Raw genomic sequence first — 26,834 nt, forward strand, 5'->3', positions numbered from 1 at the left:
TCAAGGGATCGGCTTGTCCCGGGTGGCCCCACACCTGCCCGGCGGAGGACAGACTCACAGCCTGGAGCGGGCGTGTGGTGCACGACTCGCTCGCGCCCCAGCCCGCAGGAAACCGCTAGGAGGAGTGGGACGCCGGAAACCATTCTCTGAGGAACCTTCTCCCCGGAAGGAAGCAAACCGGAAGTCTGCTTCAGGCGCGCCCCCAATCATCATTGGGTGGAATTCCCGGAAGAAGGCGGGGCCCGGCAGAATCCTGATTCTGCATCGGTTAAAACCTATGAGGTTGGAGGAGGGGGCGGGACATGGCTCTTCCTGCATTTTCATTGGCTAAAAAAAAAAATCTCTGTTCGTCCTCGGATCCTCATTGGCTAAAGTTGGTGTTGACTTACAGTCCTCAGGGTCCCTCGCTGGCTGATGGGAGAGAGAACGCCTTGCCCGGTCCCCCGGGTCAACTCTCTACATTTTAAACAGAGCCGAGACCAAGGCAGTCGTTTACTCACGGAGGCCTCCGCGTCGCGCTGAACCTCAGGGTGTAGGGACGCAGAACCGCTGATGGAGCCCGGAACGATGTCTCCGCGGAACCTTTGAGACAAAGCGTCGGGGGAGCTCTTTGAGGAACGGACCGCGGCGGGCTCGGCGCGACCGGCAGGGATGGCGGCGGGGGCGACGGACGCGCGGCCGGGGTCCGCCGTCGCTTTGGAGCTGAAACGCGAGCGGCGCATGGTGTGTGTGGAGTACCCCGGCGTGGTGCGCGACGTGAACAAGATGCTGTCCACTCTGGGCGGCGAGGAAGGCGTCTCTCGAGTAAGCAGCGGGGCCTCTCCGCGACGTGGCCGCCCCGGGGGACGGTGCGGTTTCCGTGGCAACGGGACATGGCGGCCAGTGGGCGGGGCTCGCCGCTGAGGTGGCCGGCGGTGGGCCCCGTCCCGGGAGGGCTGGCGGGGACCCTGGTGGCCGGGGCCGGGGGTGCCCTGCGTGCGTCCGCAGCCCTGGGCCGCAGGTCCGGCTTCCGTGCGCCGGCCGCGGCCGCGCCCCGAGCGGAGGGCCGGGCCGGAGGAGAGTGGACGCGGCTGACCCCTGGGGGACACGGGCTGTCGCGCCGGCCTCCGCTGGCGCTGGTGGCTGCGGGTGCTTTGCCCGCGTTGCACGCTCGGAGGTGCACGAGCCTGGGGCGCGACCCCCGCGGGGGCCACGTCCGGAAACCACGCCCCCGGCCGGGCGGGCGCCCCTCGTGGGCTTTGGCGGCTGGTAGCCCCCTCCTCATCCTTTTGGTTCCAGCCCGAGGTTGGGTTCTAGCCCGTGCACCCGGGCCGGCCCGGCTCGCCGAATGTTCGTGGAGGGTGTGACGGAGCCTTGGCCACAGCCCAGGGAAACCAGCGTCTGAAACAGGAAAAACATCTTGATCCTCACGGTTCAGGAGTTGCGGGTCCCACCCACGGTTGCCTTGGCGGGGCCAGACCGGGGCCCTTGCTCGGGGTCTGACCCCTCCAGTATGACCCAGACGGCGCCTGGGCGGAACACCTGCGCCCGCCCGCCCCCGGGTCCGCCTGCCCACCGCGCTGGGAGCCCTCGGCAGGGGCCTCGTTGTCTCCTGAGCACCTCTGTGCCGGGCCCTCGGCTGGGCCGGTAGCCAGTCCACCGGGACCCAGAGACGCGTGTTTCAGAACGGGTCTGCAGGGCCAGGCGTGGACCTGGGTGTGGGGGCGCAGGCGCCTTGTCCGGTTGCGTTGCTGTTTCCCGCAGAGTCTCCTCCCGCAGGGCGGGCCACGCGCCCCTTAGCCCGGCCACACGCTAGGCACCGGGCTGAGTGCTTTACGCGTGTTTTTATTTAAGAATCCCAGCAGTTCTGCAGGGTAAGGGCTATTCTTAGGGTGCCTTCTTTTTCTTTCTTTCTCTTTTTAATTTCTTTATTTGAAAGAGCGAGCTCCTGTCCACGGGTTCACTCCCCAGATGCGCAGTGGCCAGGACCTCAACGGTGCCCCGCGTGGTGCAGGAACCCAGGCCTGCGTCAGGAGCGAGAGTCACGCGTTGATGCGGAACACGGGCACTTTTTTTTTTTTTTTTGACAGGCAGAGTGGACAGAGAGAGAGAGACAGAGAGAAAGGTCTTCCTTTTACTGTTGGTTCACCCTCTAATGGCCGCCGTGGCCGGCGCACCGTGCTGATCCAAAGGCAGGAGCCAGGTGCTTCTCCTGGTCTCCCATGTGGGTGCAGGGCCCAAGCACTTGGACCATCTTCTGCTGCTTTGCCAGGCACATTAGCAGGGAGCTGGATCAGAAGTGGAGCAGCCGGGACTCGAACTCGTGCCCATACAGCATGCTTGCAGATGGCGGCTTAACCTGCTGTGGTTTTTTGTTTGTTTTTAAATAAATTGTGTGGGTTTTTTTTTTTTTAAGATTTATTTGTTTATTTGAAAGAGTTACACAGAGAGAGAAGAAAAGGCAGAGAGAGAGAGAGAGAGAGGTCTTCCATCTGCTGGTTCACTCCCCAAATGGCCACAATGGCTGGAGCTGCGCTGATCTGAAGCCAGGAGCCAGGAGCTTCTTCCGGGTCTCCCATGTGGGTGCAGGGCCCAAGGACCTGGGCCATCTCCCACTGCTTTCCCAGGCCACAGCAGAGAGCTGGAGCGGAAGGGGAGCAGCTGGGACTGGAACCGGCTCCCGTGTGGATGCGGGCACTGCAGGCAGCGGCTTTCGCTGCTGCATCAACAATCCTGCCCCTTAGCGTTTGTGAGGAGGAGGAGCCGGGCAGGCAAGCTGTAGGGAAGATTGAAGTGGTCGTCACTTAGTCTCCTGGGGCCTTAGCGCCAGGAGGCTGGATGCCAGGACTGCTGGCCGGTCCCAGAGCAGGTGGCCCCGGGCAGTAGCAGCCCAGACCCGCCCCAGCCTCGGGGGCCTCCGAAGTGATCTCTGGGCTGAAGGAGAGTCAGCCCCAGCCGCGCCAGGGGAGGCTTCGAGCTCCTGGCAGCTGTAGTGTCCTGGAAGACAGGGGGTCCCTGATCTGTCGCCGGGTGAGGGCCAGGCTGCCGTGTCCCCCAGATGTGGCTCCCCGGCCCTTCCTGGGTCCCCACCGGAGAGAGGAGCCGCTCCCTGCCGGCTGCACGGCCCTCACGGCTTCCCTCTGTCTGCTTTGGCCTCAGAGCTACACGGACCCCACCAAGAGGCTGGAGCTGTACTTCCGGCCCAAGGACCCGTACTGCCACCCGGTGTGCGCCAACCGCCTCAGCGCCAGCAGCCTGCTGCTCCGCGTGCGGAGGAGGACGCGGCGGCCGGGGGCCGGGGCGCAGCCCGAGATCACATTCGACATGGAGGTGGTCGGCATCGTCCCTGTCGTCTACAAGTTCCAGGGTGAGTGGAGGCCCCCCTTCGGGGCCGCTGTCCCAGCTGCCCGCGCCAGCCACGTGGGCCACCTGCACAGGCACGTGGCTCGTTCCGGGGCAGCGCCCTGAGCCCGCAGGCCCGTCGCCGTTGAGTTCTGCAGTCTCTGGTGTGACCTTGACGGGGGCACCCCCAGTGCACGCCTCTCAGTTTTGGCTTTGCTTTTGTTTTTGTGCTTTAAAGATTCACGTATTTGAAAGGCAGGGCAGCTTGGAGCAACGTGCATCGCTGCTTCACCCCCTGCATTAGCCAGGGCTAGGCAGGCTGAAGCTGGGAGCCCACCTCCATCTGGCCTCCCTGGGTCTCCCGGGGGCCCTGGGCCGTCATGCACGGCCTTGCCTGGCATTAGCAAGAAGCTGCGTCGGAAGTAGAGTGGCTGGGACTTGAGCTGGCGCTCCAGCAGCGGGGTGGGGGGAGTGGGGGTTGCCAGCACAGCAGGTGGCACTGCGCCACACCAGCTGCCCCCGCCCCACCCCAGGCTTTCTGACCTCCCGGTCTTGACCTTGACCTTGGCTGCTGCCGGGCTTGCCTTCCTGCCCCCCCTTCCCAGCCTGACTCAGCCCCGAGCCCTCCTGGCAGACTGCGGGTGTCCTGCGGAGGCTCAGTCAGTCTGCCCCCTGCAGGGAGTCCCGGTGAGCAGGCAGCACGGTGCCGGGAGGGACAGTGGGGTGCGGAACCACAGACCCGGCGGCTGGGCCTGCCTGAGCTCTGCCTGTTGCTCTGAGCGTCCCTCGGCCCCCGAGGCCTTGTCTGTGCCGTGGGGGTCCCTCAGGCCCTCGCAGCCCGGGGGCTGACGCCCGGGAACGGGCAGGGCCCGGCACCGCAGTGTTGGAGATGCCTGTGGTCACTGTGGTTCTCGGGCATCGTCTGAGGGGCGGGGATTGAGGAAGGAAGAGGAAGCCGGCAGGAGAGGAGTGGTGAGCGGAAGGCCGGAGCTGGGGTCAGCCTGCCCGAGAGGGCCGCGTGCCGCGCCAGCGTGACACCGTGGGGCTGTCTCCCCGGGAGCTGCCCCGGGCTGTGCACGTGCGCTGGCCGGAGGTGGGGAGCCCCCACCTCCCGGGCTGCTTCACAGCGGCACAGGTGCTTCCCGCGCAGGTTGTGCCTTTGTGTGTGTGTGTGTGTGTTGTTGAAAGATTTGTTTACTTGTTTGAAAGGCAGAATGGGGGGGGGGGGATAGATCTTGCATCCACTGGCTCACTCCTGATGGCCGAGGCTGGGTCAGGGCGAAGCCAGAGCCTGGAACTTCATCCAGTGGACCCTGGCACTCGGGCCACCTTCCACTGCCTTCCCGGGCACGTTAGCAGGGAGCTCGATCAGAGGTGGAGCAGCCAGGACTCGAACCAGCGCTGTGGGACGCCGGCCTCACAGGTGGCAGCTTAGCCCTGTGAGCCGCAGCACCAGCACGCTGCGTCGTCTTTATTTAAAAAATATATTGTTTATTTACTTGAAAGGCAGAGTGACAGAGATCTTACCTCCACTGGTTCACTCCCCAGCTGGACACAGTGGCCATGACTGGGCCAGGCTGAACCCAGGAGCTAGGAACTGATTCCAGGTCTCCCACCTCGGCGGGGGCCGAGCCTTGAGCCGTCTTCACTGCTTTCCCAGGTGCATCACCGGGGGCTGGATTGGCAGTGGAGCAGCCGGGACTTGAACTGGCGCTCATGTGGATGGCGTTGCAAGTGGCGGCCTAACCCTCTGTCCTGCGCTGGCCCTGCCGACCTGCACCCTCACCCTCGCTGCTACCTGGTGCCGTGGGCTGATGCGCAGCAGCTCACGGGAGGGGTGTGGTCCCCGCGCGCCCACCAGGCTCCGCAGGGCCTCCTCGGTGCTGTGGGCGGTGGTGCCAGTGGCTGCCATCTGCTCGCCTGTCTTCCAGGAATGTCCGACTTCCAGTACTTGGCTGTGCACACGGAGGCGGGCGGGAGGCCCAGGTCCATGTATGACAAGTTGCTCATGCTGAAGCCGGAGAAGGAGGGCTTCTTCCACCAGGAGCTGCCGCTCTACATCCCCCCGCCCATCTTCTCTCGCCTGGACACCCCGGTGGACTACTTCTACCGGCCAGAGACACAGCACCGGTAAGGGCTGGGGTCGGAGCTGGGCACGGGGCCCGGCTGCAGCCGGCCGCTCAGGAGTCCGGAGGTCCGTTTCCTGCCTTGCACGTGGGGTGACAGCAGCACCCACCTGGCACAGGTGTCGGGTGAAATTTACAAGGCTCGTGTGTTCTCGGCACAGGGCCTCTGTAAGCAGGGCTGGGAGAGCCCGGATTGGCTGATCCCTGAGGAGGTGGCCTTGGCCTTGAGGGCTCCTGCTGAGAGATGACCTCTGTGCCTTCACCCCCGGCCGTGCTGAGACAGACACAACCCGGGAGGGCTGCCTGGGAATTCCTGCTGCAGCCCCAGCTGGGTCCCACCTCCCCAGGCCTCTGGGCTGCTCTGTCCCCGCCCCAGCAGACTTCAGGGCCACGTCCTTGTCGTCCACCCATCTCTGCTGCCCCCCTTGTCGACTCAGCAGCGGAAGCTGAGCCCCCATTGTCCCACTGTGTCGTTTCTGATCTTGCCGTGAGGGTTCCTTCCCAGAACCACCGCCCGCCCCGCCTCCCTGCACACAGGCCTTGCTCAGAGCAGGGGACTGGGGGGACCCCTCCCCTCAGGGTGAAACACCCCGCTGCTGCCTGCCGCCCCCTCCCCAGGCCGCGTGGCTCTCAGGTGAAACGGGTGCCCCACAGCTGGACGGGAGGGTTTCCTTCCTGTGAGAGCCGAGGCTGAGCAGGGTGGGGAATGCAGGCTTGACCTGGTGACAGCACAGCGCCGCAGCCGCGTGTCCGGCCTCCTGCGAGGGAGCCAGGGCTGACGTCCATGCCTCCCTCGCCCCCATTCTACCAGGAAGGCTGAGGCGGGTCTGTCGCTTGCCCGGGTACCCGTTCCCGGGCCTTGTGTGTCGCCACGCTGTCCTTGCTTGCGTGTGCCTGAAGTTTGGAAGGCAGAAGGCAGCCATCTGTCTGTCCCGACCCAGGCCTGGCCTGCAGGGGGCGGGCGCTCAGCAGGTGGCGCTGGCCCCGTGAGGGAGGGGGGAGCGCGGCCGAGCCGGAGGAAGGAGACCTGGGAAAGTGGCCATGTGTGGGGACGTGGGTTACAGAGCTTTTCCATGGCGTGGTTGCGGCTTCAGGGCTGCAGTCTGCAGAGGCGGGCTGTTGACGTGACTCGCACTGTGGGACAGCCTGGGGCAGATGTGAACGGTGGTGTGCTGTTAGCAGCCTCGAAAAGTCGGAAGATTGCACTCCAGAACAGCTACCTCTAGAGGGGCGGGAGGCCCTTTCCTTGTTAAATGTTTCTTTTTTGTGTAAGATTTATTTATTTATTTGAAAGGCAGGGTTAGAGAGAGGGAGAGACAGAGAAGTCTTGCATCTGCTGGTTGAGCCCCCCCCAATGTCTGAGGCTGGGCCAGGCTGAAGCCAGGAGCCCAGAGCTGCTTCTGGGGCTGCCTTGTGGGTGCAGGGGCCCAAGCACCTGGGCCATCCTCTGCCGCTCTCCCGGGCATGTTAGCCGGGAGCTGGATCGGAAGTGGAGCACCTGGGTCTCGAACTGGCACCTGTATGAGATGCTGGAGTCCAGGCAGTGGCTTTACCCGCTAAGCCACAATGCCAGCCTCCCTCGTTGAATACCTCCTTCCACCCACAGTCCTGACCCGTTCCCGTCGTGCCTGGGGTGCTGCCTGCAGCCTGGTGGACAGGTGGCAGGTGGGGCTGAGCTCTGGGCCGAGCCTGGAGCCGGGCAAGGCGGCAGGAACCCGGCAGCAGGCTGGGCGGGGCTGAGGTGGCAGGGAGGAGCTCCCATTTGAAAGGGACCCTGTGATAACAGCCAGCAGGTGGTGATCTGGGGAGAACTTTCCAGACGGGGGATGGGTGCCCTCACAGCAGCATGAGCCTGAGAGCGCGAGCACTGAGGGCCTCTGGCGCCAGCAGAGAGAACGCGCTTGATCATGGAAAGCTCCAGGCGCCTGGAGGCTGGAGAGAACTGACTAGAACTGTCCAGGAGGACCCGCGTGCTCCTCGGGACACGGGATGTGCGCTCTGCCCCGCCGCGCCCCGTCCTCGCCCAGCCGTGCGCCGGGTTGGGCTGGGCTCAAGGGCAGGTCTGCGGCGTCTGCAGGCCCTGCAGCCTGGGTCATGCGTGGGGCGGGGTTAGAGCACTCATTCACACGGCCTGGCCTGGGTAGCACGCACACACGCACACCGGTCACAGAAGCCGCCCGGGGCCACGTGTGCTGCTTCTGATGGCTGGCCCTGGGTGTGTTTGATCTGTAAGCCCCCCACTGGCTTCCTGACTGTGGGGTACTTTGTGTCCTGGAGCCGGTCAGCCCCCTCCCTGGGGAGTGCTGGGGCAGGTGTGTGTCCCACCCAGGGCGAGCCGGTCCTCCTGTGCCTGCATGGCCCTGGAGTGTCCCCACACCAAACAGTTTGCTCGCTGGTGAGGAACAGGGTGCTGGGACGAGAGCACCCCCCGCCACGGCACCCTGGCTCTGAGCCTCCGGGGTGAGCCAGGGCGGAGGGCGCGTGCTCTTGGCCCGGAGACTCAGCGTGTGGAAAGAACCTGTCCTTTCTCCCAGGGTGCTGTTGACTTTTCTGCTCCGCCGGCCTCCCTGGGTGTGCGGGCCAGCAGCTGGGTCCTGTGAGGTTGGGCTTCCTCGTGCCAGGTAGACGGGGGAGGCAGGAGGCTGGCCTGACGGGGCCCCACCTGCGCAGGAGCCCCCCAGGGTGGTGTCGCTGAGAGACCCCTGCCAGCCATCCCCCCGTGCACCTAGAGTGACAGGGACACACACAGCCCCAGCGCGGGCAGGGCCCTTGCTCTGCAGTGACAGGCACAGGCAGCTGCCCACCGCCTGCTGTCCACGGCAGTGCCTGTGCCCACCGCCTGCTGTCCACGGCAGTGCCTGGCTCTCCTCGTGGGCTACGCAGGGCGGCAGGAGCCCCCAGAGCAGGGCAGTGTGGCACTTGCTCAGGGCAGTGGTTTTTGTTTGTTTGTTTAAGAATTATTTTCACTCAAAGGCAGGGTGATGCACGAGGGGAGGGAGCGGGGGGGGGGTCTTCCGTTTGCCGGTTCACTTCCCAAGTGGCCGCAACAGCCAGGGCTGGGCCAGGCCGAAGCCAGGAGCCGGGCGCTCCATCTGGGCCCACCTGGGTGGCAGGGTCCTAAGCCCCTGAGCCACCGCTGCTGCCTCCCAGGTGCGTTGGCAGGGAGCTGGGCTGAAAGCCGAGCGGCCGAGACTGGAGGCTGCCCTGCGGTCAGGGACCCCGGTGTTGCCGGGGACAACGCCATCCACGCCGCTCAGGGCGATCCTGACAGACAGTACACGTTTCGGAAGGCTCAGGCGTGGTGGTCTCCCCTGTGGGTTTTGTCCCCTAACCCGAGACTCACTGTCCCTGTCGCAGTGCACAAGTGACATAATTGTGCAGGAAAAGATGAGGTAGAAACAAACACAAGCGGCAGCACTCACCCCGCGAAACTGGAGTCCAAGACCAGCGCTGTGGCACAGTGGGTCAAGCCACTGCCTGCAGCGCCAGCGTCCCATATGGGCACCGGTTCGAGTCCCGGCTGCTCCACTTCCCATCCAGCTCCCTGCTGATGCACCTGGGAAAGCAGCAGAGGACGGCCAAGTGCTTGGGCTCCTGCACCCACGTGGGAGACCAGATCGAGCTCCTGGCTTTGGCCTGGCCCAGCCATGGGCATTGCAGCCATGAGGAGTGAACCAGTGGATGGAAAAATCTCTCTCTGTCTCCCCCACACCCTTTTTCTCTGTAACTCTACCTTCCAAATAAATGAAATAAATCTTTCAAAAAAAAAATGAATGCATGTCTGAGTGCCTCAGCAGGTGTGCAGGGTGTGGGAGATGTGGAAGAGCCGAGGAGGGGGGCCGGGGGCCTTGGGAGACTGTCGGGCTGTGGCTTCTTCATGGCTGTCTCCCTGCTTTGGTCTTAGTTGACCGTTTCTGACGTCCAAGAAGGGGCAGCATCTGCCTGGGCCCCATGGACAGTTCTGGAACCCTGCTTTGTTTGCATGCTTTTAAAATTTTATTTCTTAGGGCCGGCGCCGTGGCTCACTTGGTTAATCCTCCGCCTGCGGCACCGGCATCCCATATGGGCACCAGGTTCTAGTCCTGGCTGCTCCTCTTCCAGGCCAGCTCTCTGCTGTGGCCCGGGAGGGCAGTGGAGGATGGCCAAGTGCTTGGGCCCTGCACCCACACGGGAGACCAGGAGGAAGCACCTGGCTCCTGGCTTCGGATCGGCACAGCTCCGGCTGTAGCAGCCATTTGGGGGGTAAACCAACGGAAGGAAGATCTTTCTCTGTCTGTCTCTCTTTCTCTTTGTCTAACTCTGTCAAATAAAAAAAAAAAAGATTTTATTTTTTAGAGCAGCTGTATGTTTACAGCGAAAGGTTCCCCATCCAGTCCCACCACACGTGGGCAGTGTCCCCCACGGTCAGCGCCCCAGGGGGTACATTTGCAACATTGGCCGGAGCCCCGCACGGCTCCGCGCCTCCCAGAGTTCTGCGTCGGATGTCCTGTGGGTGTGGCCCGTGGAGCCTGGCCTTGGGCTCTGCTCCTGCCGCTGGGTGGGCGGGGTCCTCCATCCGCTCGCGTCCCAGGCGCCGAAGTGAACCTGAGGCAGCAGCACAGGTGCTGGGCGAGACCCGCTCCAGGCCCCTGGGTTGGGTCCCGGGGCCTCTATCAGAAGCCTGTCTCTGCCCAGGTTTCCTGTTTCCTGCGGCCTCAGTTACTCCACCGGACAGTGGTTTGTGCATCTGGGAGGCTGTGGAAGGACAGGAAGTGAGTCGTGGGCTGTCAGGAAGCATGGCCGTTGTCCTGTGCCTCTCGCTGTGGCTGTGCAGGACTCGGTGCTGGTGCTGCTGGCCTCACAGCGGCACCTTTCCCACACCCGGCCTCTGGGCCCGCTGGGCCTTGACCTGCCTCGGGTGCCGTCGGCAGTCGTGGCCCCTCCTCCCCTGTTGGCAGCCCCTGGCCAGGCTCCTTGGGCAGCAGCCCTGGGCTCCGCTCATGGCCACGGTGCTGCTGGCCCCCCGCTGGGACCACTCTCCATGCCGGACCCTCACCAGCTGCTTTTCCCCAGGGAAGGCTACAACAACCCCCCGCTCTCGGGCGAGAACCTCATTGGCTTGAGCAGGGCCCGGCGCCCCCACAACGCCATCTTTGTCAACTTTGAGGATGAAGAGGTGCCCGTGCAGCCGCTGGAGGCCGCGGTGCAGACCTGGAGGAAGGTGTGCAGCAACCCTGTGGATCAGAAGACAGAGGGGGGGCTGCGGAAGGTGAGCCCGCCCGCCCTCACACCTGCTCGTCAGTCTGTGGGAGTTCGTCCCCGCCAGGAGTCAGCCGAGCCCCGCGTTCCCAGGCTTGCAAGTGCAGCAGGTCCCTTGGTGAGGGTGGTGCGTTGTCAGACGGTGACTTGGGAGTGCAGTTCTTGGGTCGCCTGAGCGTCATCTGTCCATTCCCTGGGGGTGACAGACCAGCGGGAGTGCCCGTCTGCCAGGTCCCGGCACCACAGCCACTGTTAGAGCTGGGGCCCTGTCATGGGCAGCCACCCCCTCCCGCAGCTGCACGTGCTGTGAGAGCCACAGATGGGGCCCCTGTCGTGTCCCCACAGACATGAACAGCAGGTGCCCCGCGTGGCTGCCGCTGCTGACCCAGCTGCTCCCTGGGGCGGCTGGTGCCCAGAGGTTGTTGCGTGGAGTTTGTTGATGTCTCTGCACTGCCCCTGGACACGGCCAGGTTCCCAACTGAAGGCTCACAAGGCCGTGTCGGCCCTGACCTTCCCCTCTGTGGCCACTGGGCCAGCGCCGCCCCGCCTGTCGTCACGGTGTCCCAGCGCAGGCGCCCGCCCTTTAAGTTAGGGGGTCCCGGTGCTCTGGCTAGTTCCCGACCGAGGCCCTCGGACCCCCAGCTGCACTTGGCTTGTGTGGTGTGCAGCCACACTTCTGAGGGGAGCCTGGGCCCTGCTCATCACTGACTGCCCTCTGGAGGGGCTCCTGTGACCCCGAGCCTGCTGGGGAGGGTGGGCTCTGAGGGCTGGAGGCTGCTGTCTCTCACTCGGCCCCTGCCCTTGACCCTCCCAGCTGTTCGACGTCCGTCCCATCTGGTCCCGGAACGCCGTCAAGGCCAACATCAGCATCCACCCCGACAAGCTCAAGATCCTGCTTCCCTTGATAGCCTATTACATGGTGAGTGTGAGGCCGGCCCGCCCCTTGATAGCCTATTACATGGTGAGTGTGAGGCCGGCCCGCCCCTTGATAGCCTATTACATGGTGAGTGTGAGGCCGGCCCGCCCCTTGATAGCCTATTACATGGTGAGTGTGAGGCCGGCCCGCCCCTTGATAGCCTATTACATGGTGAGTGTGAGGCCGGCCCGCCCCTTGATAGCCTATTACATGGTGAGTGTGAGGCTGGCCTGCCACCAGGTGGTCCTCAGCCCGCACCCCCACGCCTGGCACCTGAGAGCTGTGCGAGAGCAGGAGGCCCGGTCTTGCAGCCTCTGTGACAGAGCTGGCCACGTCTGGATGACTGGGGACGCAGGAGCGATGACCGCCGAGGGGCCGTGTGCACCTCCCGTCCGTGGTTCCTCCCTGCAGTCTGCTTTAGCCCCGGGAAAACGCCACCTGGCCCAGCCTGCCTGGCTGCAGAGCCCAGGGCCCAGGCCCCAGCTCAGTGCCCTCTGCTGGTGTTGAGTGGGGCTCCGTGGGGGCAGGTCCACCTTTGGTTCAGCCCAGGCAGGGAGCACAGGTGGGGGCTGTTGGGGCTGAGGTCCCCTAAGGGGCCCGGAGCCCCCACAAAGAGCACTAGGGAACTGGCCTAAGACCTGACTGTGGGGTCGGCAGCAGGCGGGCAGCCTGGGAGAGGCTGTGCCTCCATCCTGTTGGGCCCACCCACTGGAAAGCCCCCTCGGCCCCTAAACTCTAGTTTTCGATGCAAGTCCTCTACTCGTGCCAGTTGGCTGGGGCAGTGAGAGCGCTGGACACTGGTGAGGGGCCGGGCCCCACGAGCAGGCTCCCTGGGCGTGACCTCAGCTGATCTCAAAACCCTCACACGTGCTGCGACCCAGTGACCTGTGCAAGGAGGCGGAGCCCACCCGGAGCTTGGCCGCGCTCACACGCCCACCCTTTTCTGCAGATAACAGGCCCCTGGAGAAGCCTGTGGATCCGATTCGGGTACGACCCCCGCAAGCACCCGGATGCCAAAGTTTATCAAGTGCTTGATTTCCGAATCCGCTGTGGAATGAAATACGGTAAACACCACGGGAGGCTCTCGCTCGCGCGCGCTCTCTCTCTCTCTCTGTCTCTGCATTTCTGTTTCTAGTGTTTGCTTTTGTAATAAGAGTGTTCGCATGGAGAGGATAAAGAAGCCCCTCCCTGGTGAGATGTTGGACACAGAGTAGCATAGGAACAAGGAAGGCCCCAGCTCTGTCCCGCAGTCCCGCGTTCAGTGTGCTCCTGCGCCAGGGGCCGGGTGCCTGCGGCAGTGCTGGGCGTGGTGGCGGCGTGGCAGCCGGGGGTGGCGTTTCCAGGAGCGGCCCTGCGCCTGCCCCGACACAGCCGCCCTCGTCTGCAGGTTACGCCCCCGGTGACATGCCTGTCAAAGCAAAGCGCAGCGCCTACAACTACAGCCTCCCCATCACCGTCAAAAAGACGGGTAAGCACCCCAGGCCCGTCCTGTGGGTCGGGAGTGACCGGCCCCCAGGCCCACGACAAGGAAGGTGGGCGTCTGGCCAGTGAGGGGAGGCGCTTCCCAGGGTCGCTCCAGGGCGCTGCTGGCCCTTCCTGCCTGTTGGGGGGGGCAGGCAGGAGGGCAGGCAGGTGGTCAGGAGAGCCCCCCAGCACACGCGCCCCAGATGCCAAAGCACTGCCGTTGTCCCCGCACAGCCAGCCAGCTCATCACCACGCACGAGCTGAAGCAGGACGCGGGCCCGTCCGGGACGGCTGACCCACAGAAATCCGCCTCCAACAAATACAAGCTCAAGGTGGGTGTCCTGGAGCCGCCCTCCCGCCTCCCACCCCGCAGGGCCGAGCGCTGTCTGAGGGAGGGAAGGCTGACAGCCCCGCGCTGCGTGGCTGCTTCTAACTGCAGCCCTAGCGGTCTCCTGTCCCCACGGGGGCCGTCACCCCTGCGGAGCTGAGCGGGCGGGGCTGGCACAAAGTGAGGCGGTGGGGGTGGTGCGGCAGTGGCTTCCCCGCGCTCAGCTCTGGGGCAGCTCCTCTGCCAGGGCTGGTGCGGGGTGGGGAGAGAAGAGGCGCTCGACAGACCCCGGTCCTTCTGGAGGAAAGCTGGCAAGGCCACCCTCCCGGGGCCCAGGCCCGGCCCCACCCCAGCCAGAACCTCCCGGAGAGTCCGAGCCTGCGCTCTCAGTCCGCGGCCAGCCTGGGCCGGCGCACCGGCGGATCTCTCGGAGACGTCCTTGTGGGGGGCTCAGCTCCCCTCCCCTGACCCGCGCCCTCTGTCCCCAGGACTCCGTCTACATCTTCCGGGAGGGGGCCCTGCCGCCCTATCGACAGATGTTCTACCAGCTGTGCGACCTGAACGTGGACGAGTACGTGCGGGCCCTGAGGGACTCGGGCAGTGCTGGGCGGTCGCCTGGGGCCAGGGTCTGGCTGTCCATGGGGGGCGTAGCCGCCTGGGAGTGGGGGACCCTGGCCAGGCCCGAGCTGCCGTGGAGGGCGTGGGACGTGATGCCTACGCCAGGTCGGCCGGGCTCCCTGGCACCTTTTGTCACTCGCCCTTAGCGCCGTCAGCCAAGAGCAGGGTTGAGACCCGAGTGGGGCGGGGCGCCACCTGTGGCTCCCGGGGGGCCGTGCTGCGCGCTCCACCCGGTCCCTGTCCCCGTGCAGGCTGCAGAGGATCATCCACCGCAACGACGGCGCCGAGAGCCTGTGCACGGAGCGGGACGGCTGGTGCCTCCCCAAGACCAGCGACGAGCTGCGGGACACCATGTCGCTCATGGTCTGGCACACCATCCGTGCCAGGAGGCCTGGTGAGGCCTGCGCGCGGTCCGAGGGGCCCCCCTGCCCGTGGGGGGTCCGAGGGGCCACACCTGCCCGTGGGGGGTTCTGAGGGGCCACACCTGCCCGTGGGGGGCCTGAGGGGCCGCCCCTGCCCGTGGGGGGTCTGAGGGGCCGCCCCTGCCCGTGGGGGGCCTGAGGGGCCGCCCCTGCCCGTGGGGGGTCTGAGGGGCCACACCTGCCCGTGGGGGGTCTGAGGGGCCACACCTGCCCGTGGGGGGTTCTGTAGGGCCACACCAGGGCCTGTCCTCCACCTCCCAGCTTCTCGGGGAGCAGGGACGCAGGAGCCCATGGCCGGCTGCCCGGCTCCTTCCCCGGGCCAGAGGCGGCGAGAGCACTGGCGGGCCGAGGGTCTGAGCAGCTGGGAGCTCACGAGGGCCCCTCTCAGGGCATCACCCCCAGCGGGGGAGGAGCAGGCCCAGGCCCAGCCACGCTCCCCCAGTCCAACTGGAGCCGGGGTTCTTAGCCTTGTCTTGGACGTGGACACAGCCCCCCTGTGTTGCCCCCAGGGAGGGGGCCGAGGCTCTGCAGCCCCCGTGGCTCTTCCGGGAAGTGGTCTTCCAGCCTGTCTGCCTCGGTATCCCCTGCGGTGCTGGTGAGACTGTGGGTTCCTGGCACCCCCACACTTGAGCGCAGCCTCTTCAGAGCTGCAGCCCAGTGGCTGCATCGGGAACCTGCTCCGGGCACCTGCAGCCCGGCCGGGGCCGCCCCGAAGCCCGCGCTGAGACACACATGGCCCTGTCCCCTTCTCGCCCAGCCCTCTTCTCCAGCCCTGCCAAGGCTGACAGCGGCAAGGAGCAGCTGACCTACGAGTCCGGGGAGGAGGAGGAGGACGAGGAAGAGGAGGAGGAGGAATTCAAGCCGTCGGACGGCAGTGAGAACGAGATGGAGACGGAGATTCTGGACTATGTGTGACGAGGCCCAGGGCCCAAGGCTGGACTGCCCCGGCCAGGGCTGCTGTCAGGGTGATGTGGCGGCTGGGGCAGGCCGTGGCTGCCAGTGCCACCCATGGGAGTCAGAAGGGCCCCAGGGGTCCCTCAGCAAAGGGTGCAGCTGGCCCTGGCTGTGACCTGCTCTGTGGGGCCACTGGCCCTGGGTGGCTGGGGACACCCTTGGCCCTGAGCACCCTGACCAGCGCCTCGTGGGCTGAGGCGGCAGACATGGTGTAGCTGGCACTGAGCCCAGTCTTAGCTTGACCTTGTGGTGCTGGTGGCAGAGAGCCTGGGGAGCCAGGTTCACCTGTGGTCACAGACAGCCAGGGACCGTGCGTGGCTCTGGGTCCCATTCTTTGGCAAAAGCCAGGCCCAGCTGGAGGTGTCCTGGACTGAATCAGTGTTCCCGAGAAGTCAGTGTCTCCGGCCAGGGCTGGAGCCACAGGCGCGTTTCCTCACGCCCCGGGGACAGCCTCATTTGTCTCCTGCTAGCAGTGGGGGACAGTTGGGGTCAGGCCTGTGTCGCCCTCTGAGGACAGCTGGGAGCCACCCCAGGCCCAGACCTTGTCCTGACTGCTCCAGGTGGGTGAGCTCCGTTTTCTCACGGCTTTGCCGGGTGAAACCACAGAGACCTGACCGTTGCCAAGCCCACTGCCCTGGACTGCACCAGAGACGGGCCACCCGTCCCCTGGCGTCTAGTGACCCCAAGACCCTTCAGCGGCTTGCAGTGCAGAACCGGGTCATGGCGCTGCTGTGGCCAGATGCCTCAGGCCAGCCCTGTCCTGTCGGGCACCCAACAAGACCAGGGGTCCCGGGATCACCAGCACTGGAAGTGGCCGGCCCTGGGGACCGACCTCGTAGAGGGAAGCAGGCCAGCTGATGACCCCGATAGCCTGCAGAGAAGCCAGCCCAGCAGCGGGAAGCAGCTGTGGCCTGAAGCGAGCTGGCCCAGGCCTCGCCCCGCGTCCCACTTCCTGTCCCGGGGGTTTCCCTTGGGAGCAGCTGCGTCCTCGCTGCAGCTCTGCTGCGCCTGCGCCTGCGGGAGCCTCAGAGGGAGGGTGGGCAGGGGCATGGGACGCCCCGCCCAGAGCCCAGGGCAGGGCTGGGTCCCGGCTCCCGGGGTCTACCCGATGTCACACGGTCCGCGCTTCCTCTCAGCCGAGGTCCCAGGAAGCACCGGGCATTACCTGTCGAGCCCAGCTGTCCGTCTCCGGGCATCATGGCCACAGTTGCTGTGTCTGCTCCCTCACGTCTCTGGTTCCCTGTGTGTGTTTCGCTGAAATTAAAGTAATTCCCACACGCAAGGACTGCTTATGTAACTGTGCCAGCGGTCATCACACGTACCGGCCAGGGTTCTCCAGAGGAACAACTCGTGTGTGCACGGGTGCGTGTCTCTTCTACATGTGTGTGTATCTTTCACGTGTGTGCGCATGTGTGAACCTGTGTGTGCGCAGGCAGGCAGGGCAGAAGGTGGGAATCTGGGAAGCCAGTGGGTCGGGTTGGCTTGCTGGCTGCGTGGGTCCCGTGACGGAATCTTGGTGGCTGGGTAGGAGGCCATGCGGACAAGGAGAGCCTCCTGGCTGCCCACGTGTGACCATACTCGTGCTGGCCCCGGGGCGTTGCCCAACGGAGAGCCACCGTGACCCCCGGGGGTGAGAACGCCACCGCCTGCGGGCCAGTGTGCTCTGCTGAGTCCACTCAGACCTGCACAGGGACACAAAAATCTGAGTGCCAGGATCCACCTTTTTTTTCTTTTTTCTTTAATGAGGGAGCAACAGAGAACACCCACCTGACTCCCATAGCCGACAGCAGGAACTCCACCAGGCCTCCTGGCGGGTGGCAGGGACCCAACCGCTTGAGCTGCCTCCCAGGGTGCCCGTCAGCGGGAAGCTGGCCTCACGGCCACTGTGGGATCCTGCCGGCCAGGCTAAGCCCCTGCCCCAGTTCCATCTGACACACCTGAGGCTAACCATCGCAGCGCCAAACACAACGTCACCTCTTCCAGTTCCCGATTGTCTCGAACAGGGGAGAATTCAAACGCCTGCCTCCACCCCTTTCTGACTGCCCGTGAGATGAAGCAGGCCGAGGCCCCGGAAGCCAGGCAGGTGCCAGCGCTGCCCTGGTGGGCCTCCACACTGGGGTCAGACTCCAGCTCTTCTCTATAAACCGCCAGCCTCATGTGAGTGCCAGTGGAGCCCTGGCCGCTCCGCTGATGCAGCTCCCTGGTCTGCCGCCGCACCTGGGGAAGCAGACGACGCCCCGCCGCAGGCGTCGGCTCTGGCCGTCGGGCCCCTGACTCTCAGGTGGGAGACCCGGAATCAGTTCTGGGCTCCTAACTTGGGCCTGACCCAGACCTAGTGGTAGAGGGCGTTTGGGGAGCACACCCATACAAGGGAATCTCCCTCTGTCTTTCAAAAAACCTTTCTAAACGGTAATTGAACAAAACCCAACCAAGACGGGTCTCCGACACTTGCCAGGAGTCCACCCACCACGGTCTCCGTGTCGCATCCCAGTGAGCAGACTGGTCACACAGGCCCATCTGACCCTAAGAGGCAGAAATGGTCCTTGCACAAAACTATGATCCTGGAGCCGGCACTGTAGCGGGTAAAGCTGCCGCCTGCAGTGCCAGCCTCCCATATGGGCGCCGGTTCAGGTCCCGGCTGCTCCACTTCCGATCCAGCTCTCTGCTGTGGCCTGGGAAAGCAGTGGAAGATGGCCCAAGTCCTTGGGCCCCTGTACTGCGTGGGAAGACCCGGAGGAAGCTCCTGGCTCCTGGCTTTGGACCTCTCTCTGCCTCTGCTTCTGTAACTCTGCCTTTCAAATAAATAAATATTAAACAAACAAATGCTCCTAAGGAAGACGAGAGAATGGATATTGGGTGGGAACTATCTCTAACACTGTTATTTACCTGCTGGTACTTACTTCAAAGCAACCTTGGGGGCCGGTGCTGCGGAGCAGTGGGCTAAACCTCTGCCTGCAGTGCCGGCATCCCATGTGGGTGCCAGTTCGAATCCTGGCTGCTCCTTTTCCAATCCAGCTCTCTGCTCTGGCCTGGGAAAGCAGTGGAAGTTGGCCCAAGTCCTGGGGCCCTTGTATCCATGTAGGAGACCAGGATGGAGTTCTAGGCTACCGGCTCTGGTCTGGCCCAGCCCTGCTATTGTGATCACTGGGGAGTGAACCAACAGATGAAAATCTCTCTCTCTCTCTCTCTCTCTCTCTCTCTCTGTCTCTCTCTGTCTGTCTCTCCCCTCCTCTACCTGTCTTTCAATAATAAGGTTTTAAAAGATTTATTTATTTGAAAGAGATACAAAGAGAAGGAGAGAGAGACAGAGAAAGATCTTCCATCTGCTGGTTCACTCCCCCAAATGGCCACAAAAGTCAGGGCCGGGCCAGGCCAAGCCAGGAGCCAGAAGATTCTTTTGGGTCTCCCATGTGGGTGGCAGGAGCCCAGGCATCGAGGCCATCGTCCACTGCCTCCCCTGGCAGATCAGCAGGGAGCTGGATCAGAAGTGGAGCATCTTGGCCGGCGCCGCGGCTCACTAGGCTAATCCTCCGCCTTGCGGCACCAGCACACCGGGTTCTAGTCCCGGTCGGGGCACCAGATTCTGTCCCGGTTGCCCCTCTTCCAGGCCAGCTCTCTGCTGTGGCCCGGGAGTGCAGTGGAGGATGGCCCAAGTGCTTGGGCCCTGCACCCCATGGGAGACCAGGATAAGTACCTGGCTCCTGCCATTGGATTAGCACGGTGCGCCGGCCGCAGCGGCCATTGGAGGGTGAACCAATGGCAAAGGAAGACCTTTCTCTCTGTGTCTCTCTCACTGTCCACTCTGCCTGTCAAAAAAATTAATTAAAAAAAAAAAAAAGTGGAGCATCTGGTACCTGAACCGGCGCCCATATGGGATGCTGGTGCTGTGGCCACGGCTTGACCCACTGCACCACAGGTCTGGCCCCCCAATAAATCATATATAAAGACCAGCAGGTACCAAAACCCAAAAGAGAAGATCCCTACATCATAAGCCACCCAGGAAGTACAGACAACAATGACCCACTGTGCACCTGCCAGTATGACCCAAATCCAAAAAACCAGCAGCACCAAGCACCGGCGAGGACTGTGGGCGGCAGTGACAATGGTGCAGCCACGTCCCGAGGTCGCCTGGAAGTTTCTTGCAGCCCGAAGCACCCCTCACTGCACGGCCCGCCAGCCACACTCCTTAGTGCCTGGCCACTTGGCCACACGAACGCCCGCCACAGGTGCACATGGCAGCTTCATTCACGGTCGCTGAACCCCGCAAGCGATCGGTGAATGGACACAGAAGCAATGGAAGAATGAGCTGAGAGCCGCAGAAAAGACAGGGGGCGCCCATTCCCAAGTTGGGAGTGGGCGGGCTGCCCACTGCTGACCCCGCCTCTGCTTCTGGGAGAAGAACTATGGGGACAGGGCACCGGATCCGTGGGTTACGGGGATGAGCGGGCGCCTCGGTGGACTTTGAGGGCAGGAGAACCGGCCTGTGCCGTGCTGACACGGCAGCTGCACGGTGAGACCCTCGGATGAGCTGAGAGCCCTGGGTGTCAGCATCGGCTCGGGGAGGGGTGGCCACCGTCCTTACCTCTGAGGGGGCTGTGCAGCAGGTCACGGCCAGCTGGTCCCAGAAGGCTTTGTGCACGATGGTCTTAATGACCATTTCGGGTTACCAGAGCGACCCACACGCACAAAACTGTTGTCCAATCGTCTCATCCCCGTGCTCAATTCGCTCTCCTGTCTCGTCCTCTTCCTCCCTTGGCTCTGGCTCTCTCTGCCCATCCCTGCGTCTGCCCTGAGCCCCTCTGCCTGCCCTCATTGCTGTGGGCTGCTCTGCACCCCGCCCCCCTCCCCTCCGCACACACACCCAGTCATCAGCACATACTCACCAGGACAAGGCTCAGCCCTGTGGCCCAGAAGCCTCACGCCCGGGCAGTCGGGTCATGGAGACAAAACACACCCCTTGCCCTTGTGTGTGAGCCTGAACACAGGGTACCCGGCAGCCAGCCAGGCCCCGGCCCTCGCCTGGGCAGCACCTGTCTCTGCTCCCAGGTGGGCCGTCACCTGCACAGGTGCAAGGTGCGCGTCGGGCACTCGGGAGCAGCCAGCCTGGGAAAGGTGCGGCGTCTCTGCACCCGTGTGTGTTGTGTGTGTGTGTTTGCCAGCACACGCACAAGCATGTGACCTTGACTCCTGCTCCATAAGTACCCAAGGCCCCCAGGGAGAGCCACCCAGACACAGACACACACCATGGGACGCCTGGAGCTGACCGTCTTGGGCCTCGCCTGCTGCTTGACAGTGGCGCATGCGGTGACGGTAAGAGCCCCGCAGAGGCACAGGGCCAGGGTGGGGGCCCCCTCTCTCTCCTCCCAGCCCACCAGATCCGCAGGAGTCCCAGCCAGAAAGAGCCAGTCTAAGCCAGAGAACGAGGGACCATGGCCGCAGGTGCCGGACGCCTGCCCCCTGCTGGCCGAGCTTGCTTGTCTCGCTCAGAAGGTTCCTGGTGAGATGAAATGAGATCGCACGTCAGTGCCCGTCCCCCATGAGCTCTGTGGAGGGCTCTCATCCGATGACCCAGATCGCAGGCTGCGTGGGAACCGCAGATAAACCACGCAGGATTTTGGTATACTAAAAAAACCACCACTGTCCAAGTTCTATTTGCTAAATCTGCTGTCACCCATGGTACAGAGGGGGAACTAGGGGCCCAGGCCACGCAGCCATGGGCCCCACATCACACAGCGACCACAGACAGGAGGCTGAAACCCAGTCAGGCCCAAACCAGGCATCTGGCTGCCCGCCCCGGAGCGACCCGCAGGAGGCACAAGGCCCAGACTCACCAGCCCGGGCCCTCCCACCTGCTGTCTCTTCCCTCCTCCCAGCCAGTCCCGCTCTGCGCACCTGTTCTGCCCGAGACCTGGGCTCCTCCAGCAGCGAGGGAGGTCACACTCTTTGGGGGGGACAGGAAGGACCCTGCTTCCTCCCAGCTGCAGCAGCAGCCGCCATTACCCCGTCAGCATGCTGCCGCGTGGGCCAAGGTCCCCACGCCCTTGGGCCCCCCACCGGGGGGCTGAGGAGGGACTTCCGTCGCTGGCCTGCCCCTCTGCTCCGCAACCAGGCAGCCCAGACACGTGCTGCTCAGGGGTCTTCCTCCCTCCCGGTCCAGCCCACCCCCAGACTTCAGAGGGGCCGCTGGGACCCTGGCTGGGCCTGGGGGAGGGGGGCTGCGCTTCCCAGGGAAGCTGGCGCAGGTGAGAGCCAGATGCTGGTCCCGCGGGCAGCAGTGGGCGGGGCCAGAGCTGCCTGTGAGGTTGCGCAGCACAGATGGTGAGCGCATGCGCACCAGCCTCCGGGACCCACGCGTGGATGGAAGGGCTGCAGTGGCGGGGGTGGGGGGCGCTCCCCAGTGGGATCGTTCCTAGCAGGGAGCGCGGGGTCTGTGGGATCCAGCTGCGTACCATGGGGCGGCAGGCGAGGGAAGGAGACCAGGAGATGGGCCCGGCCGTCCGGGTTGGGTTTGCACAGTGCGCACCAACCACACCTTGTGGCCCATCTCGGAAACCTGAGGCTGGGGTGGGGGGTCACAGCTAGGCAGCCACACCCAGAACCCAGACCTTTACTGCACTCCTAGAAGGGTCCATCTTCCTCTACCAGCTCCCGGGAGGGGCCAGCAAGCCCCTCGAGGGCCGCGGGCAGGTGGCAGACACCCGCTCGGCCGCCCACCCCGCTGTGAAGCCGTCCCGGCGGCGCGTCTGGCCGGCGGCGCCTGCGGGGCTGAGCCCTGTCTCCCCGCCAGCTGGGCGCCGTGTACACGGAAGGCGGCTTCGTGGAGGGTGAAAACAAGAAGTTGAGCCTCCTGGGCGGGACCTCCGTGGACATCTTCAAGGGCATCCCCTTTGCCACCGCTGCCATCTTGGAGAACCCCCAGCGACACCCGGGCTGGCAAGGTTGGGCGCTGCGGAGGGGATGCTGGGCGGCCCCCCACGGCGGGGGCGTCCCCGAGGGCGGCGCCATCCTCACGGCGGCTCTCCCCTCCCCCACTGCCACCCGCAGGGACCCTGAAGGCCAAGGACTTCAAGAAGCGATGCCTGCAGGCCACCCTCACCCAGGACAGCACCTTCGGGGACCAGGACTGCCTGTACCTCAACATCTGGGTGCCCCAGGGTCGGAAGGAAGGTCAGGGGCCCTGCCTCCCTTGCCCTGTGTCTGGGGCCCGGCATCAGCACCGGGGCGGGGAGGGGAACCCCCGCTCGGCTGCCCCCCAGGGGTCCGTGGGACGGCGTCGGGGCTCAGCCGGCCGTGCCCTCCCCACCAGTCTCCCACAACCTGCCCGTGATGATCTGGATCTATGGCGGCGCCTTCCTCATGGGGTCCAGCCAGGGGGCCAACTTCCTCAGCAACTACTTGTACGACGGCGAGGAGATCGCCACGCGCGGCAACGTCATCGTGGTCACCTTCAACTACCGCGTCGGCCCCCTCGGCTTCCTCAGCACCGGGGACGCCAACCTGCCAGGTGCGCCGGGCGCCACCGGCCCTGTGGGCCCTGAGCCGGGCAGGGCCCCTCCTGAGAGCCCCCCAGAAAGCCGGGGACAGGCGGGAACCCCGGCATTTGTGGCGAATTGAAGGAGGCTGCTACCGCCAGGCAGGCAGGACCCCGTGTGAGCCCCCAGGAGCCGGGCAGGCACCCCGGGAGTGACACTGGGACAGAGACCCCGGGCAGACACACAACAGGAGGGGAGAGGGGCAGGGCTTGGCCATGCTGCTCCCTCCCCTGCTCCGGCCCCCACCCCCTCCCGCACCCCACCCTCGCCTGGTGCCTTCCTGGGTTCTACAAAGTTCTACACGGTTTGCACCTGCTGTGGGCCAGGCCTCCTTGGGCCTCTCATTTCCAGTAGCCCCCGCCCCGGCCGAGGGGCGGGGATGAAGGTGACCCCCCCACCCCCGCTCCCCCCCAAGGTAACTACGGCCTCCGGGACCAGCACATGGCCATCGCCTGGGTCAAGCGGAACATTGCGGCCTTCGGGGGAGACCCTGACAACATCACCATCTTCGGGGAATCAGCGGGAGGTGCCAGTGTTTCCCTGCAGGTCCGAGGACACCCAGCAGCAGCAGGAGGGAGGGCTGGGGCTGGAGCTGATGTCTGGGTGTCGGCGGCCGAGCCCGGGGTGCAGCTGGGTGACAGACCGTGTGTGTGTCGCAGACTCTGTCCCCCTACAACAAGGGCCTCATCCGGCGTGCCATCAGCCAGAGTGGCGTGGCGCTGAGCCCCTGGGCCATCCAGAAGAACCCACTCTTCTGGGCCAAAAAGGTGAGCAGAGGGGGAGGGCGACGGGCAGGGGAGTGGCTCCGTGTGCGGGCCTGGGGCCTGGCCTTGCCCACCTGCTGGCCTCGCTCCTGCCCCCAGATCGCCGAGAAGGTGGGCTGCCCGCTGGACGACACAGCCGCCATGGCCGCGTGTCTGAAGATCACCGATCCCCAGGCCCTGACTCTGGCCTACAGGCTGCCGCTGGGGGGCACGGAGTGTGAGTGGGCGCTGCGGGGTGGGCGGCTGGGGGCTCTCGGTGGGGGGAGGGCCCTGCTCCCGCCAGGCCTGAGGCTGGGCCCCCTGGACAGCTCGCTGCCACGCCCCCTGGCAGGCCTGGGGGTCCCTGCTCTGGGGGTTGGCTCTCCTCTGTGGGCTCCTCCGTGGCTCACAAGTGTCACTCTCTGAGACGGGCATTCGCCCCGCCCCTAACCCCGCCCCTAACCCCGCCCCCACCCCCGCCCCACCCCCGCCCCACAGTGTGCGCGTGGGCAACACCGCTTGTAGCTCCTGCGCCAGCCGGGCAGAGCCCCCTTCAGAGCTGACCTTCCCTGTTCGTTCAACAATTTACCAAACTGGGGCCAGTCGTACTGGCTGCCCTCCGGGCTGGGAACCCTCAGCACACGGCTGAGCCCAGCGGTGGGCTCCTCCCTCCCCCGCCCCCACCCAAGCCCAGCCCAGCAAAGCCCTGTCATTCGCACGTTTTCCTGACATGGATTAGAATGGACCCACACGCACGCAGAGGCTCTGCCCAGGTTTCTGAACGCAGCCCCGAGAGGCCTGGGGAGAGGGGCCGGGAGGTACAAGGACCCTCCGGCTCCCCCTCCCCAGATCCCGTGGTGCATTACCTGGGCTTTATCCCCGTCGTCGACGGAGACTTCCTCCCTGAGGACCCCATCGATCTGTATGGCAACGCTGCCGACATCGACTACCTAGCAGGCACCAACGACATGGACGGCCACCTCTTCGCCACCGTCGACATGCCGGCCATCGACAAGTCCTACAAGGACATCTCCGAGTACGCAGGGGCACCACACGCGGGCGGGAAGCCGGGAGGAGCCGGCCTGGGGGAAGGCTGCCTGGAGGCAGTGGCCCGAGTGAGGAAGCGCGGGGTGGGTGGGGAGACGCCCTCCTGTTGGCACCAGTGGGAGGGTCCGGTGCCTGCTTGGTCTCCACAGCCAGGACTTCTACAAGTTGGTCAGCGGCATGACTGTTAGGAAGGGGTCCGAGGGTGCCCAGGCCACGTACAGCATCTACACCGAGTCCTGGGCCCAGGACTCCTCCCAGCAGAACAAGAAGAAGACAGCGGTGGACCTGGAGACGGACATTCTCTTCCTGATGCCCACGGAGATGGCCCTGGCCCAGCACAGAGCCAACGCCAGGTGAGGATGCCGGCACGGGACGGGGGCGCCTGCGCCAGCTGGTCAACCCACGCAGCCAAGGCACAAACGGGAAACAGCTGGGGGCGCACGCCCCGGCGAGGGAAACCAATGCCTGGTGGACGGGAGGTGTAGATAGGATCCGTGCGTCCGTGCGGCCGGCCCCTCGCTGGGAGACACTCTGCTGTCCCTCCTGGGCCCACGCTCCCCCACCCAGGCCGGGCAGCCCCAGGGTGAGCGCTCCCCCCACCCAGGTGGTCTCCCTTCCCCCTCAGGACTGGCAAGACCTACGCCTACCTGTTTTCCCACCCCTCGCGGATGCCCATCTACCCGAGCTGGATGGGGGCTGACCACGCCGATGACCTCCAGTACGTCTTTGGGAAGCCCTTTGCCACCCCGCTGGGCTACCGGCCCCAAGATAGGACTGTCTCCAAGACCTTGATCGCTTACTGGACCAACTTTGCCAGAACCGGGTAAGGCACAGGGTCGTGCCCAGGCTGGAGGGCAGGGGTTCCGGTCCCCGTTCCCTCCCTGAACCCCAGTGCCCGCCTCTGTAGATGAGGGGGAGGGCTGCTGACTGAGCTCCGACCCCATGTTCCAGCTCAGCCGGGGCTGGGTCTACAGGGAGGGGCCGCGAGGCCAGGGGTGGCTCAGTGCGCAGGGGCGCAGCCTCCGGCGAGGGCCCAGCCCCGGCTCAGCCTTTCCCTGCTCCACAGGGACCCCAACACGGGCCTTTCGGAAGTGCCCGCCCACTGGGAGCCCTACACCCTGGAGAACGGCAGCTACCTGGAGATCAACAAGAAGATGAGTCAGGACTCCACGAAGTCCCACCTGAGAAACAGCTTCCTGCAGTTCTGGGCCGGCACCTACAAGGCGCTGCCCGTGGTGCTCGAAGACGTCCCTGTGCCCCCAACGGATGACGCTGAGGCCGTCCCCCGGCCGCCCGCGGACGACTCCTCCACGCCCCCGGCAGATGACTCCGTGGCGGCCCAGATGCCCATGGCCATTGGTTTCTAGTGTCCCGGAGGCCACAGGGTGGAACCCCAGAGGCCCGCCTCCCCTCCTGAGCTCCTCCCGAATAAAGCCTCAGCTCTCTGTCTGCCGTCTGTCTGGTTCTCAAGCCCGAGCTGGGGGGCTCTGCCAACCCCACAGCAGCCGTGCGGGGCCCAGAGCACCACCTCTTCACCTCCAGCCGTGCCCGGGCTCCGGGAAGTCCCCAGCACTGCCGTCACTGTAGCGAGGAGGGGACAGGTGCAGCTCAGCCGCACGCATGCGTGTGTGTGTGTGTGTGTGTATGCGTGTGTGTAGCCAGGAGTGGCCACAATGTGCCCCACACGGGGGCGGGGGCCTGCTGGGGGCTTCCTTATAAATGACGTCATTGAAACTGCAGGGAGCCGGCGCCGTGGCTCACTAGGTTAATCCTCCGCCTGCAGCGCCGGCATCCCATATGGGCGCCGGGTTCTAGTCCTGGCTGCTCCTCTTCCAGTCCAGCTCTCTGCTGCGGCCCGGGAGGGCAGTGGAGGATGGCCCAAGTGCTTGAGCCCCTGCACCCACATGGGAGACCAGGAGAAGCACCTGGCTCCTGGCTTCGGATCGGCGCAGCACTGGCCGTGGCGGCCATTTGGGGGGTGAACCAATGGAAGGAAGAACTTTCTCTCTGTCTCTCTCTCACTGTCTAACCCTGCCTGTCAAATAAATAAAAAAGAAAAAAAAACCTGCAGGAATGTGGGGGACCCCCATTCACGGGACGAGGGCCATCGTGACCTTAAACGCTG

The 26,834-nt window shown here is 64.9% G+C and overlaps 2 protein-coding genes across 3 annotated transcripts; both read left to right on the plus strand.

The window, feature by feature from the left end:
- Positions 1-409: 409 nt before the first annotated feature.
- GTF3C5 (general transcription factor IIIC subunit 5) lies at positions 410-16,669 on the plus strand. Of its 2 annotated transcripts, XM_070066629.1 has the most exons (11): positions 410-804; positions 3,139-3,346; positions 5,253-5,451; positions 10,500-10,695; positions 11,500-11,604; positions 12,551-12,665; positions 12,989-13,069; positions 13,300-13,397; positions 13,882-13,964; positions 14,263-14,405; positions 15,191-16,669. In XM_070066629.1, the coding sequence occupies exons 1-11, from the start codon at positions 652-654 to the stop codon at positions 15,346-15,348; spliced, it is 1,539 nt and encodes a 512-aa protein (XP_069922730.1). In that variant the 5' UTR covers positions 410-651; the 3' UTR covers positions 15,349-16,669. The 2 variants fall into 2 exon arrangements, with proteins under 2 accessions (XP_069922730.1, XP_069922731.1); XM_070066630.1 differs by lacking the exon at positions 12,989-13,069.
- Positions 16,670-20,601: 3,932 nt separating this feature from the next.
- Positions 20,602-26,154, plus strand: CEL (carboxyl ester lipase). The gene is given in 11 exon segments (NM_001101711.2): positions 20,602-20,697; positions 22,175-22,325; positions 22,432-22,554; positions 22,694-22,891; positions 23,335-23,465; positions 23,579-23,686; positions 23,783-23,900; positions 24,512-24,698; positions 24,859-25,062; positions 25,335-25,532; positions 25,776-26,154. Coding segments are annotated over 11 exon segments (1,785 nt in total). The 5' UTR covers positions 20,602-20,631; the 3' UTR covers positions 26,077-26,154.
- Positions 26,155-26,834: the final 680 nt, after the last annotated feature.

Source organism: Oryctolagus cuniculus, chromosome 1 (assembly GCF_964237555.1).
Source record: "Oryctolagus cuniculus chromosome 1, mOryCun1.1, whole genome shotgun sequence".
Taxonomy (NCBI): domain Eukaryota; kingdom Metazoa; phylum Chordata; class Mammalia; order Lagomorpha; family Leporidae; genus Oryctolagus; species Oryctolagus cuniculus.

Bases quoted from the DNA above. Each gene is read 5' to 3' on its own strand.
- GTF3C5 (XM_070066629.1), top strand. From the start codon at position 652: ATGGCGGCGGGGGCGACGGACGCGCGGCCGGGGTCCGCCGTCGCTTTG. The intron at 12,666-12,988 runs GTAAACACCACG...CCTCGTCTGCAG, and splicing joins CCGCTGTGGAATGAAATACG to GTTACGCCCCCGGTGACATG. The intron at 13,398-13,881 runs GTGGGTGTCCTG...CTCTGTCCCCAG, and splicing joins CCAACAAATACAAGCTCAAG to GACTCCGTCTACATCTTCCG.